This window comes from Scyliorhinus canicula, chromosome 27 (genome assembly GCF_902713615.1).
Source record: "Scyliorhinus canicula chromosome 27, sScyCan1.1, whole genome shotgun sequence".
Lineage (NCBI taxonomy): Eukaryota > Metazoa > Chordata > Chondrichthyes > Carcharhiniformes > Scyliorhinidae > Scyliorhinus > Scyliorhinus canicula.
In genome coordinates this window covers 18,419,382-18,435,310 of record NC_052172.1, presented here as the reverse complement: position 1 = coordinate 18,435,310, position 15,929 = coordinate 18,419,382, and the positions used below count along the sequence as shown (strand labels likewise).

The 15,929-nt window shown below is 50.1% G+C and overlaps 1 protein-coding gene across 3 annotated transcripts in view; it reads left to right on the top strand.

Annotated features, from left to right (window-relative positions):
* The first annotated feature begins 129 nt into the window (after window positions 1–129).
* Window positions 130–15,929, top strand: part of sars2 (seryl-tRNA synthetase 2, mitochondrial) — a 34,733-nt gene continuing 18,933 nt past the window's right edge. Inside the window, exons 1-6 of one of the 3 annotated variants that reach the window (XM_038786161.1) lie at window positions 130–254; window positions 5,943–6,055; window positions 7,525–7,554; window positions 10,175–10,315; window positions 10,424–10,478; window positions 12,181–12,244. In XM_038786161.1, the coding sequence (XP_038642089.1) occupies window positions 5,981–6,055; window positions 7,525–7,554; window positions 10,175–10,315; window positions 10,424–10,478; window positions 12,181–12,244 (365 nt within the window). In that variant the 5' untranslated portion in view covers window positions 130–254; window positions 5,943–5,980. Of the gene's footprint in view, window positions 255–4,111; window positions 4,416–5,942; window positions 6,056–7,524; window positions 7,555–10,174; window positions 10,316–10,423; window positions 10,479–12,180; window positions 12,245–15,929 lie in introns of those variants that run through there. The other 2 variants (XM_038786160.1, XM_038786162.1) reach the window with 2 other exon arrangements.

The window sequence follows — 15,929 nt, the reverse complement described above, 5'->3', positions numbered from 1 at the left end:
CCCGGGCCTCCTCCCCTGAAACCCCGCCCTCTTGCGTCACTTCCTCCCCTGAAACCCCGCCCCCTTGCGTCACTTCCTTCCCTGAAACCCCGTCGCCCTGGGCTCCTCAATCACCCCCCCCCCCCCCAAAGAAAACAATGCAGTAAACCCTTATCCCTGAAACTACTTTCATTTGAAATGATTTGTTCAAAATCTTCCCTCTAGGCAATAAGCAGCCAGGGATATTTGAAGGACGTTACTGTCACTAACCAAATGTAGGACCATTGACTTTAAAATCTGAGTTTATGTTTTTTTTATTCACTTATGAGATGTGGGCATCTCAGCATTTATTGCCCGTCCCTGGTTGCCCTTCAGAAGGTGGTGGCGAGCCGCCTTCTTGAACCGCAGCAGTCCCGGAGGTGTAGGTCCACCCACTGGGCTGTTAGGGAGTTCCAGGATCTTGACTCAGCCACAGTGAAGGAACAGCCGATATATTTCCAAGTCGGTAGCACAGTGGTTAGCACTGTTGTCTCACGGCTCCAGGGTCCCAGGTTCGATTCCCGGCTTGGGTCTCTGTCTGTGCGGAGTCTGCACGTTCTCCCCCTGTCTCCGGGTGCTCCGCTTTCCTCCCACAGTCCAAACGTGTGCAGGGTAGGTGGTAAATGATGAATTGTGCCTTAGGGTCCAAAAAAGGTTAGGTGGGGTTGCGGGGATAGGGTGGAGGCGTGGGGTGCTCTTTCCAAGGGCCGGTGCGGACCTGATGGGCTAAATGGCCTCCTTCTGCACTGTAAGTTCTATGATTTGCTGCTCTTGTCCTTCTAGATGGTAGTGGTTGGGGGTTTGGAAGGTGCTGTTTAAGGAGCCTTGGTGAGTCACTGCAGTGCATCTTGTAGATGGTACATACGGCCTCCACTGTTTGTCGGTGGTGGAGGGAGTGAATGTTTGTGGAAAGGGGAGCAATCAAGCGGGGCTGCTTTGTCCTGGATGGTATTGAGCTTCTTGAGTGTTGTTCGAGCTGCGCTCATCCAGGCAAGTGGAGAGTATTCCATCACACTCCTGACTAGTGCCTTGTAGATGGTGGACAGGCTTCGGGGAGTCAGGAGGTCAGTTACTCGCCGTAGTATTCCTAGCCTTTGACCTGTCCTGGTAGCCACGGTATAAATTAGTCCAGTTCAGTTTCTGATCAATGGTAACCCCCCCAGGGTTTTGATTGTGGGGATTCAGCGATGTTAATGCCTTTGAATATCAAGGTGCGATGGTTAGATCCTCTTTTGTAGGAGATGGGCATTACCTGGCACGTATATGGCACTAATGTAACTTGCCACTTGTGCTGTAAATGAAGCAAACCAACTCTTCCTCTTTTGTATGGCCTGGTCCCTTTACAGCTATCCCTCTGTTGTTGTCAGCTTAATGCATTGCGTGCTTTTAAAAAATTAATTCATTGTGCGTGAGTGTTGGCATTTGTTGCCCAATCTCTCCCTCAATGCCAGCAAAACGAAAGAGCTGGTCATTGACTTCAGGAAGCAAAGTACTGTACACACCCCTGTCAGCATCAACAGAGCCGAGGTGGAGATGGTTAGCAGTTTCAAATTCCTAGGGGTACACATCTCCAAAAACCTGTCCTGGTCCACCAATGTCGACGCTACCACCAAGAAAGCACAACAGCGCCTATATTTCCTCAGGAAACTAAGGAAATTTGGCATGTCCTCATTAACTCTTACTACCTTTTACAGATGCACCATAGAAAGCATCCTATCTGGCTGCATCACAGCCTGGTATGGCAACTGCTCGGCCCAAGACCGCAAGAAACTTCAGAGGGTTGTGAACACAGCTCAGTCCATCACACAAACCTGCCTCCCATCCATTGACTCCATCTACACTTTCCAAAGTGAGCAGCATAATCAAAGACCCCTCCCACCCGGCTTACTTACTCTTCCAGCTTCTTCCATCGGGCAGGAGATACAAACGTCTGAGAACACGCACAAACAAACCCAGAAACAGCTTCTTCCCCACTGTTACCAGACTCCTAAATGACCCTCTTATGGACTGACCTCATTAACACTACACCCCTGTAGGCTTCACTCGATGCCGGCGTTATCTAGTTACATTGTGTACCCTGTGTTGCCCTATTCTGTATTTTCTTTTATTTCCTTTTCTTTTCATGTACTTTATGATCTGTTGAGCTGCTCGCAGAAAAATACTTTTCACTGTATCTTGGTACACGTGATAATAAACGAATCCATCCAATCCATCCCCCATTGCCCTTGAACTGAGTATCTCGCTAGGCCTTTTCAGAGGGTGTTTTAAGAGTCAGCCACATTGCTGTGGGTCTGGAGTCGCATGTAGGCCAAGCCGGGTTAAGGACGGCAGATTTCCTTCAAGTGAACCAGATGGGTTTCTATGACCATAAGGCATGGGAGCAGAATTTGGCCATTCAGCCCATCAAGTCTGCTCCGCCATTCAGACTTTCAATTCCCGATTTTTTAAAATTGGCATTCAAATTTCATCCTCTGCTGCACTGGGATTTGAACCCAGCCCCCTAGAGCAGTACCCTGGGTCTCTGTAGTAAGAGACCTCTTTGGCAAAGAGTCATCTGGACTCAAAATATTCACTCCCTTCTCTCTTACTGTCAGACCTGCTGAGATTGTCCAGTGTTTTCTGTTTTTGGTCTCTGGATCACTAGTCCAGTGACAATACCACTACACAGGTCAGGTAGATAAGGTGGATAAGAAGGCATATAGGATACTTGCCTTCATTAGCCAAAGCGTAGAATATAAGAGCAGAGAGGTTATGATGGAGCTGTATAAAACGCTGGTTAGGCCACAGCTGGAATACTGTATGTAGTTCTGGTCGCCACACAATAGGAAGGAAGTGATTGCATTGGAGAGGATGCAGAGGAGATTCACCAGGATGTTACCTGGGCTGGAGCGTTTCAGCTATCAAGAGAGACTGGATAGGCTGGGGTTGTTTTCCCTGGAGCAAAAAAGACTGAGGGGGAACCTGATTGAGGTGTATAAAATTACACGGGGTATAGATAGGGTGGATAAGAACCTTTCCCCTGGAAGAGTGGTCAATAACCAGAGGGCATAGATTTAAGGTAATGGGCAGGAGGTTTAGAGGGGATGTGAGGAAAAACATTTTCACCTAGAGGGCGGTGGGAATCTGGAACTCGCTGCCTGAAGGGTGGTAGAGGCGGGAATGCTCACATTTGAAAAGCATTTTGATCAGCACTTGAAACGCCCCAGCACACAAGGCTATGGACCAAATGCCATTCTGCCCGATATGTCGACACCAACTCTCCCAAGTAGGCAATTAACCCTGTGTTGTTCCCCTTCCTTCTCCTTGTAAACATGCAGGTTCTTCCGTTTCAGATTCCTTTAGAGTTCATCGATTGAGATGATCTTCACCTCACTCTTTAGGCAGTGCATTCTGATTATTAATGGCCCGTAACCTCCTAGCTCCCCAGTGTTGGATTTGGGGAGGTACCCCAAAGCTGCACAGGGGCACCCCTCTCAGAGGTTCCTTACTGGCCGATCTTTGATACATAGCTGAATGGAGTTACCCTGCCCCTCAGCAGGAGAGCATGTACTCCGTGAGAACCAAGGGGGAGATAATCATTTCCATACCGTAGGTCCTGTACATGATATGATACCCCACCCCCGACTGCACAACCCCCAGGTTATTCCCAAACTCCCCCCGCCCCATGGATTTCACCCACCCCCAGCCGCACCGGATCCCCATCCCTCCCAAGCCTGACTCTAAGTCCCTCCCTTCCAGAGAGCAAAAGATTTGCTGGGGTATGGGGATAAGGCAGAGGAACTGCGACCAGGTGAGTTCCTCTTCCAGGGGGCTAGCCTTGATGTGATGGGCTGAATGGCCTCCTTCTGTGCTGTGTTCATTCCATGATCCTAGGCTAATAATATATTAAACTAACTCGTTGATAAGCGATGGGAAATAGTTCCACAGACTCTTTAAAAGAAGGTCTTTGACGTGAAACAGTCCCTGGAGGTTATCCTGCAGAGAGTTGGGCTGGGTCCCCCGGCACGTGACAGGGGAGCCCAGGCTGCCCAGCCCACCTCACGTCGTTACGTCATCGCGGGACGTCCTCTCCAATTGGCGGGCGGCCCGTGACGTCGCCGGGAGAGCGGAGTGCAGAGGTCGGCAAGATGGCGGCGCCCTGGTGGAGGGCGGCATTGAGAGGCTGGGTTCGATGTCCGGCTCCTGTCCTCCGGGCTCTGGCCCGATTGGAGGTCTCCGCCGGCCGTGCCTTCCCACGGGGCCACTGCAGCAGAAGCAGCCTGTACCAGCACGTGAGGGACGGGTACTCGGACAGACCCCAGCTGGACATGGGGCTGGTCTGCGGCCACACCCGGGCTGTGCTGGACAATGTGCAGAATCGCAAGGGGGAGCTGACCAGAGAGGATGTGGTTGACATCGTAAGTTCACCTCGCCTTTCTCCTCACCTTCCCGTGTGTCCTTACCCAACCCCCTCCCAATTTCCCATCTGAATCACAGAATCCCTGCAGGGCAGAAGGAGGCCATTCGGCCCATCGTCGCCCCTCTGAAAGAGCTCCCTACCTAGGCCAACTCACCTGCTCTATCCCCGTAACCCTATTTAAACTGCACACCTTGGGATACTAACAGGCAATTTATCATGGCCAGTCCACCTGACAGCACAGTGGCACTATGGTCGGCACTGTTGCATCAGAGCTCCAGGGTCCCGGGTTCGATTCCGGCCTCGGCAACTGTCTGTGTGGAGTCTGCACGCTGTCCCCGTCTGCGTGGGTTTCCTCCCATAGTCCAAAGATGTGCATGCTAAATATGGCAGGGGTTTGGACTTTGGCAGGGTACTCTTCCAGACGGTCGGTGCAGACTCAATGGGCCAAATGACCTCCTTCTGCACTGTAGGGATTCTATGATTCTATAACCAGCACGTCTTTGGACTGTGGGAGGAAACCAGAGCACCAGAGGCCTGAATTGAACCCAGGTCCCTCTAAGACAGCAGTGCTAACCACTGTGCCACCATGCCCCTCTGTGCAACCATGCACCTCTGTAAAGGCATGCAAACAGTGCTAGGTTTCACATGTATGCTGGCGACACACAGTTTTATCTCACCAGCAGCTGTCTCTCAATATTGTCAGACTGGTTGTTTTGATGAGTCCCCATTTGGAATACTGTGTAGTACTGGCCTCCACATTTAAGAAAAGATGCTTGCATTGGAGTTAGAACAGCAAAGGTTCACTAGATTATTCCCTGGGCTGAGGGGTTGCCCTGTGGTTAGAGACTGAGAACATTGGGTCTATATTCTCTGGAGTTCAGAAGTATATGAGGTGATCTCATTGAAATATTCACAATCCTGAAGGGGTTTGATAAGGCTGAGCAATTGTTTTCCCCGATTGGGGAATGTTAAACACGGAGCCACAACATAAGGAGCAGATCATTCAGGGCTATATATGAGGAGAAATTGCTTCACTCAAAAGATTTGTGAATCTTTGAAATTATCTGCCCCAGAGGGTTGTGGATGCTCCATTGTTGAATATACTTAACGCTCCGGCGCCTGTTTGGGTACACTGAGGGAGAATTCAGAATGTCCAGTTCACCAGTCTTTTGGGGCTTGTGGGAGGAAACCGGAGAACCAGGAATAACCCACGCAGACACAGGGAGAACATGCAGACTCCGCACAGACAATGACCCAGGTGGGAATCGAACCTGGGATCCAGGTGCTGTGAAGCAACGGTGCTAACCACTGTGCTACTGTGCAGCCCTATTGGCAGTAATCTAGGAATGTGGAATGAAAAACTTTGCTAGGAAACAAGGATTTTAGAGCGTTCCTGTGGAAATGTCAGGAATAGCACAAAAGACGATGCAGAATGTACTTCTATCATAAAAGCTTTCCTGTCTTGAAATTTTGTTGGAGTGCTTCGAGAACAGCACACTGATTCCACCTTATTTACTGTTTCCAGTTATTCCTCCCCAATAGGTGTCCACGTGGAAACAGTTGATGAAAGCGAAGGAGGAAATAGAGAAGCTGGAGAACGAGAAAAGGCAAATCAGTGATTCAATCAAAGCCCTCCTGGTGAGTAAGAAATAAATTCTACCAAAATGATTGCATAATGATAACTGAAATGTCTTTACGACCCAACAAAATAATCGTTTGAACTGTAGTCACTGTTGTTATGTCAGAAATACGATAACCAATTTGCACACAGCAAGCTCCCATAAACAGCAGTGTGATAACGACTAGACCAGGAGTGGGCAAACTACGGCCCGAGGGCCGCATGCGGCCCGACAAAGGTTTTTATGCGGCCCGCCAATGAGGTGCCCGGAATCATAACCGGCATTTTTGAAAAGCCGCCGGGGAAAAGCCGCTGAAGTAAATGCGCTGCCCTTCTGTGTTACTGTTCCCCTCTTTAACCCTGAGAGGCTACATGGAGCCTCGTCTAACCTCTCACCTGTAGGATGGCATCTCTGGGAGTGCAGTACTCCCTCAGTATTGCACTGGTGTGTCAATCTTGATTTCTGTTCTCGGCCCAGGAGGTTTTGCCTGAAGAGGCGAGTGTGTTACCAGCTGGGCTCTCGCAACTATCTACTTCTGAAGTGTAGCCACTGTTGGAATACATGAACCAGGGCATCCAGTTTGTGTGCAACAAGCTTCCACACACAGCAATAAGATAATAACCTTACCATTTGTGAGTGTGGTTGAGAGATAAAATTGACTCCAAGACCAAGGGAGGCGGGGTGGAATCCCCAGCTCATCTTTGCAATAGCGTAATGTGATCTTTTACATCCATCTGAGAGAGCAGACTGGGGTGTCAGCATCAAATTTGTGGCCACATTTTTAGAGGGGGGCTTGTACCTACGAACCCCCCCCCCCCCCCCCCCACCCAGACCTGGAGGCAAGAATGTCACCCACTGAGCCTCAGCTGACACCGAGGTGTCATTGGGAGAAAACATGTTCACTCGATTCAAGTAAACCAAAACCTTTACCTGTGTGTTTTTTATTGATTTGTCTTTTAGCGATTTGAAGTCCGGTTATGGATTTCTGCAGGGAAGCTGGCTGGGTGTGGTAAAATTATGGGATGATCTAGGATGGCACAGTGGTTAGCACTGCTGCCTCACAGCGCCAGGGACCCGGGTTTGATTCCGGCCTCGGGTGTCTGTGCGGAGTCTGCACGTTCTCCCCTTGTCTGCGTGGGTTTCCTCCAGGTGCTCCAGTTTCCTCCCACAGTCCGAAGACGTGCAGGTTAGCTGGATTGGACGTGCTAAATTGCCACTTAATGTCCAGAGGTTGGGTGGGGTTATGGGGATGGGGCAGGGAATTGGGCCTAGGTAGGGTGCTCTTCAGAAGGGTCGGTGCAGACTCGATGGGCTGAATAGTGGTCTCCTGCACTGTCGGGATTCTATGACCTGGATTTGTGTTTCTGAGCGCTGTGTGCAAGGAAAAGAAACTCAGACAGAGTGGAAATGTTATCAAAGTAAACATTCTCCATCTTTTTTTACTTTTAACAGAGGTAAAACATTTTGAATCGTTTGCTTTGTTTACAGGACAAGCACAATAAGGAAGCTCTTCAATCAGTAAGTACGACCTCTCTCATCAGTCAAGACTGGCTCGGCTGTCTATTGAGTGTCTCCATTAAGCATATGAAGAATAAAGAAGCCTCTGATCTCCATTAGGTTGTATCCATCACTCTTCACCTCATCTTAACCGCATGATCTTATGGAAGAGGCTGAAGTCCTACATTAAAAGGGCAGGTCAAATAGGGAGGTGAATAATTTGGAAAATTCTACTCCAACCCCTGAGGGAATCGAATCTAGTCTAGGATGTGAAAACTCTGATAGCCACTGTTACGATCCCCTTTCAGACCAATAACTTTTGTTTTTAAATTGATGAATTGCCCGGTGACCAAACGGAGAAAATTCTCACTTTAAGACTTTTACCATAGCAAGCAAACTAAAAGCGGCATAGATCAAACACCACTTAACAGGCTACTAATATGTTATTGGATTTAAGCCAGATGGTGAAGTATGAAAATAGACATGGATCCTTTTGTAGGTAATAGGTTTATTCACAGATCTCTGCCTACTAGCAACTGATGAAAAATGAAAATCGCTTATTGTCACGAGTAGGCTTCAATGAAGTTACTGTGAAAAGCCCCTAGTCGCCACATTCCGGCGCCTGTTCGGGGAGGCTGGTACGGGAATTGAACCGTGCTGCTGGCCTGCCTTGGTCTGCTGCAAAACCCAGCGATTTAGCCCAGTGTGCTAAACCAGCCCCCTGTGTCCCAGCTGTCTCTTTTTCTATTCTCTTTTAAAATAAAACAAATGATCGATAAAATAACCTAATCGACAGGAGTGACAGCCCCAGCTGGGACACTTGCATTTAAATCCCATAGCTGCTGTCATGGGATTTGAACTTCTGTCCCCTGGATTATCAGTCCAGTTGGGGAGACAGTGGTACTGTCACTGGACTAGTGATCCAGAGACCAGAGGTAATGTTCTGGGGATCTGGGTTCGAATCGCACCAATAAATTCTGGAATTAAATTTATGGTAAACATGAAACCATTGCCGATTGTTGGAAAAACAAAACCTCCGGTTCACTCATGCCCTTTCAGGAAGGAAATCTGCCACGGTCCACATGTCACTACAGATCCACAGCAATGTGGTTGATTCTTACACCCCCTCTGAAATGGCCTAGGAAGCCACTCCGTTCGAGGGCAATTAAGGATGGGCAATAAATGTTGGCCCAGCCAGCGAGGCCCACATCTGGCAGATGGGTAGCAATTCAAAATTTAAGTCGCACCTCCTGATTTTGGCCGGCTCACTTCTCCTGCCCGCGAGATTGAACCTTCCGATGTCCTTCGAAGATTGTTCCACTCGGACTGAGTGTTCCAGAACAGACCAGCGACGCAACGCCCATCTCAGCAACTCTGTTCCTTAAACCACCCAAGGTCCCACACTCGTAACACCGAGTGGCAAAGGGATAGGACACTGGAGCCCAGTCTTTAATCACTTACAAGTATTTATTTACAAAGACACAGGGCATATGACGCACTTCCCACAGTGGGGGGGAAAAACTAACTTTCCGTTTGCTCCTCACAATATATATAAGCCATGGATGGCACAGTGGTTAGCACTGCTGCCTCACAGCGCCAAGACCCTGGTTCAACTCTGACCTCGGGTGACTGTCTGGGCGGAGTCTGCACGTTCTCCCCGTGTGTGCGTGGGTTTCCTCCGGTTTCCTCCCACAGTCCAAAGATGCGCAGGTTAGGTGGATTGGCCGTGCTAAATTGCCCCTTAGTGTCCAACAGTTAGGCGGAGTTACGGGAATAGGATGGGTGCACAGGCCTAGTTTGGGTGCTCTTTCAGAGGGTCGGTGCAGACTCGATGGGCCGAATGGCCTCCTTCGGCAGTGCAGGGATTCTGTTATGGGTGAGTCCCCAATTAATACTCACCACACGAAGACAATTAGCACCTAATTGATATGCAGTTAAGACAGAAGATTGTGTGGTCCTCATAAATACTATGCAGTTGCTATGTTTTCTATATGGTAATTGTGATTTGTTGTACCTCAAAAGAATCATTCTCCGTTAGAGAGGGACAATTAGTTATATAACATGAGGGGCACCAGTGTGGGGTGAGGCAAAGAGGCAAGCCTCCACAATCTATCAGGGCCAGCACGGGAGGGATTGAATCTGTGCTACTGCCGATATCCTGCACCACAGTGCAGCCAACTGAGCTCACCAACCACATCACTTGTGATTCTCAAAGAGGGAATTGGATACTGAGGGGAACCCCCCTGCTCTTCGTTTGAAATTAGGCCGTGGGATCTTTTAAGCCTGTCTGAGATGGCAGGCACATCGTCAAGAAGGCGGCATTTCCGACAGTGCGGCACTCCCTCAGTACTGCACTAGTCAACCTTTGTGCCCGAGCTTGTGTGTGTGTGTGTGTCCTTGAACCCTCAACCTGCTGACTCGGGAGGAACTAGCGCTAACGTGATCCACGGCTGACATTAGAAGGGGCCGACATGTAATCCTGATTTTCTGCCTGTACTGAGCACTCGGTGAACCTGTGATGGAACTTCAGATTGCAAGATGAATTTGAAAAACAAAATTGATTAATAAGATGACGCAGATTGCCGGAAAGGGAAGGATGTTTTTAGAGATGTAATTCTTCTGCATTCTGTCTTGAAAACAGCACCCTGACTTCTCGAGGCTCCGAGATCGAGGAAAGGAAATTCGCCTGGAATTAAATGTCCTCTATCAACAAGAGAGCCAGTTGGATGAACACTTCTATCTGAAAGCTTTGAAGCTACCCAACTGGACTCATCCAAGTGTGGTAAGAATTATTTTGTATTGATGTGCGTGTCTTTCCTCTCCCTTTCCTGACTAGGTCTGGTTCACATCGGTTTCTTTTGCCGCTAACCTGTTCTCTCTTTCATTGAAGCCCGTAGGTGATGAAAGCCAGGCGCGCGTAGTTGAAACAATTGGTGATAAACCAGGTGAGAATCCTTTAGTTAATAATCTTCATTGGTGTCACAACTGTCTGTCCGGAGTTTGAACTCTCTGCCCGGGTCTGCGTGGGTTTCCTCCAGGTGCTCCCGTTTCCTCCCACAGTCCAAAGTTGTGCAGGTTAGGTGGATTGGCCGTGCTAAATTGACCTTGGTGTCCAAAAAGGTGAGGTGGGGTTACTGGGTTACGGGGATAGGGTGGAGGTGTGGTCTTAAGTACGGTGCTCTTTCCAAGGGCCAGTGCAGGCTCGATGGGTCGAATGGCCTCCTGTACTGTAAATTCTATGAAGTAGGCTTCGCTGCAATGAAGTTACTGTGAAAAGCCCCTAGTCGCCACACTCCGGCGCCTGTTCGGGTACACAGAGGGAGAATTCAGAATGTCCAATTCACCTAACAAGCACGTCTTTCGGGGCTTGTGGGAGGAAACCGGAGCGCCCGGAGGAAACCCACGCAGACACGGGGAGAACGTGCAGACTCCGCACAGACAGTGACCCAAGCCGGGAATCGAACTCGGGTCCCTGGCGCTTTGAAGCAACAGTGCTAACCACTGCGCTGCCCATCAATACCTGCAGTATATGGAATGTACTTAATGAACACCATTAACAAAGTGAAATTTCGCAAGGCTGCACCGCAATGTTATCAAGTAGAATTGAGCATGGAGCTGCGTAAGGAGATATTCGGGCAGGTGACCAGAAACCTGCTCCAAGAGGGTAGGTCTTCAGGATTAAAGAGGTTTAGGGAGGGTGTTTTCCAGTATGGGGCCAAGGCAGCTGAAGGCCTGAGCTTCGGTTGTGGAGTGTTTAAAGCCAGGAATGGTCCCGGTGCCAGAATCCTTGAACTCTGAGAGATGTGGTGGGGTGGAGGACATTACGGCGGTGGGGAGGAGCGAGGCCACTATTTCAGGGATTTGACAGCAGTGATGAGAATTTTTAAATCGGGGCATTGGTTCGCCAGGGGCCAGCATAGGTCTGAACACAGGAGCGATGGGTGAATGGGACTTGGTGCTGGCTGGGACGCACGCAGCAGAGTTTTGGATGACCCTTTGGAGGGTAGGGTAAGAGAGGCTGACCAGAAGAGAGCAGACATGTCTGGAGGTAACAAAAGAACGGGTGAGAGTTTCAAACTATTTTGCTCCTTCCAATTTTGGAGCTTCTGACCCAGAGCCCGAGATTTGCAAATATTTTACCGACTTCCAGTTGACCTCGGCAATTAACACGTGCTCCGAATTGAGGTCTTGTGGCGGAGTGGGTTGGCGCCCCTGCCTCCGAGCCTGGTGCTCCGTGTTCGAGTCCAACCCCCAGGACTTGACGGCCAAGAAAGGTGCATCCATAACGCAACCTCCAATTCCTTCCAACGCGCCAAAGGCAGGAGGTAAGAGAAGGAGAGAGCCGTGGTTCGCCCTGTGATGGAAAGGAAGATAGCGCTTCCACCATCGCTATTCATAGCTCCGGCAGGTAAAGGTGCCACAGCAACCCAGACTTCCTGATGGGACAGTGACACAATTGCTGTAACACAATTGCTCTGATGTCCGCGAGATGTGCTTACGGTTCTTACGGGAGCTGGGGAGATGAATGTCAGGCCACGCGTGAGCAGTGCTGGGAAGGTCTGCCAATCCTGGAAAAGCCTTCCCTTTTAATTTGTGTCTGAAATCGCACAGGTCTGCTGACTTTTTCCTTCCTCCTTTATCTTCTAGTGTTTGATTTTAAACCCAAGGGCCACTTGCAAATTGGTGAAGACTTGGACATAATTCGACAACGGTAAGGTGGGATGCTTCCAAATCCTGGTCTCCGTCAAGGTGCAATGGTAGAACGAGATAAAACTCCGCAGAGAGACATCCAAACATTTGTGCTTTCGTTTTCAGTGGATTGACAGAGTGGATAATAACCGATTTGTATCAGGAGTCAAAAGGGGATTTTACACGGTGGGAGTGAACGGGAAGGGATTCATTCCATTGGGAGTGAATGGAAAAGTGGTTGATCCATTGGGATTGCACCTTGACAGTGAATGGGATTGCAACATTGAAATTCCAAATGGTGGGGCAGCACGGTGACGCAGTGGTTAGCACTGCTGCCTCACGGCGCTGAGGACCCGGGTTCGATCCCGGCCCCGGATCACTGTCCGTGTGGAGTTTGCATATTCTCCCCGTGTCTGCGTAGGTCTTGCAACCCAAAGATGTGCAGGTAGGTGAACTGGACATGCTAAATTGCCCCTTAATTGGAAAAAAAAGAAATTCCAAATGGTTCGGATTAAGCAGGAAGAAATTTGATCCACTGGAATCCTATCTTGGCTGTTTGGTACTCGACTCCTGAAATCGGAATTTAATGTTACTGTTAATTCCAAGCTTTCCACTGTCCTCTATTGTAATTATACACCATGTTCCTACATTCCCAACTGAGACCTGAACTAAGACCATAGTTGATATTTAGATGGTTAAACTGGGAGCACTGGCATTAAGGTGGCAGGTGTGGAATATTACTTCTTTCCCTTTCGAGATGCCAGTGATGCATTCTCCGGAATGCTTTAGGACCTTGGTCTGTATAGGCCTGCACCAGGCAGGTCGGAGACCCACTAAACCCTCATGGACTGACGTGTACTTCAGTGAGCAAGGTGGTGTCCCATTAACTCCTCTGGCATTACTGGGTTATGGGGATAGGGTGAAGGTTGTGGGCTTGGGTAGGGTGCTCTTTCCAAGAGCCGGTGCAGACTCGATGGACCGAGTGGCCTCCTTCTGCACTGCAACTTCTGTGATTCTATGATACTCGCAATGTGTCCAGAGCCTGGTTCCTATGCTTAGCTGCTAATGTCGCCTGCACCTTTAAGGCCACTGCATCGCGCAAGTGCCAGTCAATGACTTGGAAACATATCGGCCGTTCCTTCACTGTCACTGGGTCAAAACCCTGGAACTCCCTCCCTAACAGCCCATTGGCTGCAGCGGTTCAAGGAGGCAGCTCCCCACCACCTCCTCGAGGGGTAATTAAGGATGGACGACGATGTGCTAGTTCCACCAGCGAGAATTACACCCCATGAAAAGAATAACTTTAAAAAGGGGCGCCCATGCAATTGGAGCTTCTGAAGGCTGCTGAGGTCCATCAGAGGGGCAGTTCTAACAGCCTTAAAATGTCACACTGCACCACTGTTGCTTTTTGATTTTTGGCATCATTATTTTGCATCTGTAACCTTGTCTGATGCTTAGCCTGTGGTGGATGCAAGACATTTCTCCTGGTCAATTTCCCCTGGTTTTTCAAGGATTCAGTGACCCAAATTGTACACAATATCTCACCAGTGCCCTACATAGCTGGACCTTAACCGCAAAAAGTACTGCGTTAGCTTTAAAGTGCTTTGAGATTCAGTGCTGTTGAAAACGCTGTATAACCTCAAGTCTTCCTTTCTCTCTGGGGTAGAAACCTCCGACCCTCTTTGAGTCAAGAAATGTCTTGAGGACCTTCAAGCGGCTATTGGATAGGTACATGGATTATGGTAGAATAATGGAGTATAGATTAATTTGTTCTTAAGGGCAGCATGGTAGCACAGTGGTTAGCACAATTGCTTCACAGCTTCAGGGTCCCAGGTTCGATTCCTGGCTTGGGTCACTGTCTGTGCGGAGTCTGCACATCCTCCCCGTGTGTGCGTGGGTTTCCTCCGGGTACTCCGGTTTCCTCCCACAGTCCAAAGATGTGCAGGTTAGGTGGATTGGCCGTGATAAATTGCCCTTAGTGTCCAAAATTGCCCTTAGTGTTGGGTGGGGGTTACTGGGTTATGGGGATAGGGTGGAGGTGTTGACCTTGGGTAGGGTGCTCTTTCCAGGAGCCGGTGCAGACTCGATGGGCCCAGTGGCCTCCTTCTGCACTGTAAATTCTATAATAATCTATGATTAATCTAGGACAAAGGTTCGGCACAACATCGTGGGCCGAAGGGCCTGTGCTGTGCTGTATTTTTCTATGTTCTATCTCTGTCCAATACTATTCACCCTTCCCCATCCTGAGAGTGTGACCCCATTGCCTGCGAGTGGGTACGTACTCTGCTGGCGATGAGTCCGCCTCTCCGAGGCGTTGTATTGTTAGAGCTTCCTCCCCATTGACTGTCAAACGGCAACGGGAAGAATGAAATGGAGCCCCCACGGCTCAGGTGCGTGCATTGTTGGTGCGCCTGCCAGTTCTCGCTGGCAGTTCTGTCCATTGTTCCCACTCTTCACTATCCTGGAGCTGACGATGACACTCAATTTGAAGACCCGTTACAGCAGATTGTTAACAAAGAACAAAGAAAAGTACAGCACAGGAACAGGCCCTTCGGCCCGTCAAGCCTGTGCCGACCATGCTGCCCGTCTAAACTAAAATCTCCTACACTTCCGGGGTCCGTATCCCTCTATTCCCATCCTATTCATGTATTTGTCAAGATGCCCCTTAAATGTCACTATCGTCCCTGCTTCCACCACCTCCTCCGGCAGCGAGTTCCAGGCACCCACTACCCTCTGTGTAAAAAACCTGCTTCGTACATCTCCTCTAAACCTTGCCCCTCGCACCTTAAACTTATGCCCCCTAGTAATTGACCCCTCTACCCTGGGAAAAAGCCTCTGACTATCCACTCTGTCTATGCCCCTCATAATTAAGCAGGACTGGTTTGTGGGTTTCTCACCGTTTCAGGTGTTTGAGTTCATTTGTTTTGAGAGAGAATGGCTTGCCCTTCAAACCGAAAGATACAGGCGCTTTCCTAATGGGACAGCTAATGCATTTGCTCTTCCTGAGGTAAGAGGCCTCCTGGATTTGACTAGAGGCAGTCACAAGATGGCACTGTCTCCCCTCTCCTATTGTGCCCAGGGTTTCTTGCCTTTTCCCAACAGCTGGAGACTGGTTGTACAGGCATCGCCTCTCTCTCTCTCTCTCTCTCTCTCTCTCTCTCTCTCCCCCTCTCCCCCTCTCTCTCTCCCCCTCTCTCTCTCCCCCTCTCCCCCTCCCTCTCTCCCCCTCTCTCTCTCCCCCTCTCTCTCTCCCCCTCTCTCTCCCCCTCCCTCTCTCCCCCTCCCTCTCTCCCCCTCTCTCTCTCCCCCTCTCTCTCTCCCCCTCTCTCTCTCCCCCTCTCTCTCTCCCTCCCCCTCCCTCTCTCCCCCTCCCTCTCTCCCTCTCCCTCTCTCTCCCTCCCTCTCTCTCCCTCCCTCTCTCCCCCTCCCTCTCTCCCCCTCCCTCTCTCCCCCCTCCCTCTCTTTCCCCCTCCCTCTCTCCCCCTCCCTCTCTCCCCTCCCTCTCTCCCCCTCCCTCTCTCCCCCTCCCTCTCTCCCCCTCCCTCTCTCCCCCTCCCTCTCTCCCCCTCCCCCTCCCTCTCTCCCCCTCCCTCTCTCCCCCTCCCTCTCTCCCCCTCCCTCTCCCCCCCTCCCTCTCTCCCCCTCTCTCTCCCCCCCTCCCTCTCCCCCCTCTCTCCCCCCTCCCTCTCCCCCCTCTCTCCCCCCCT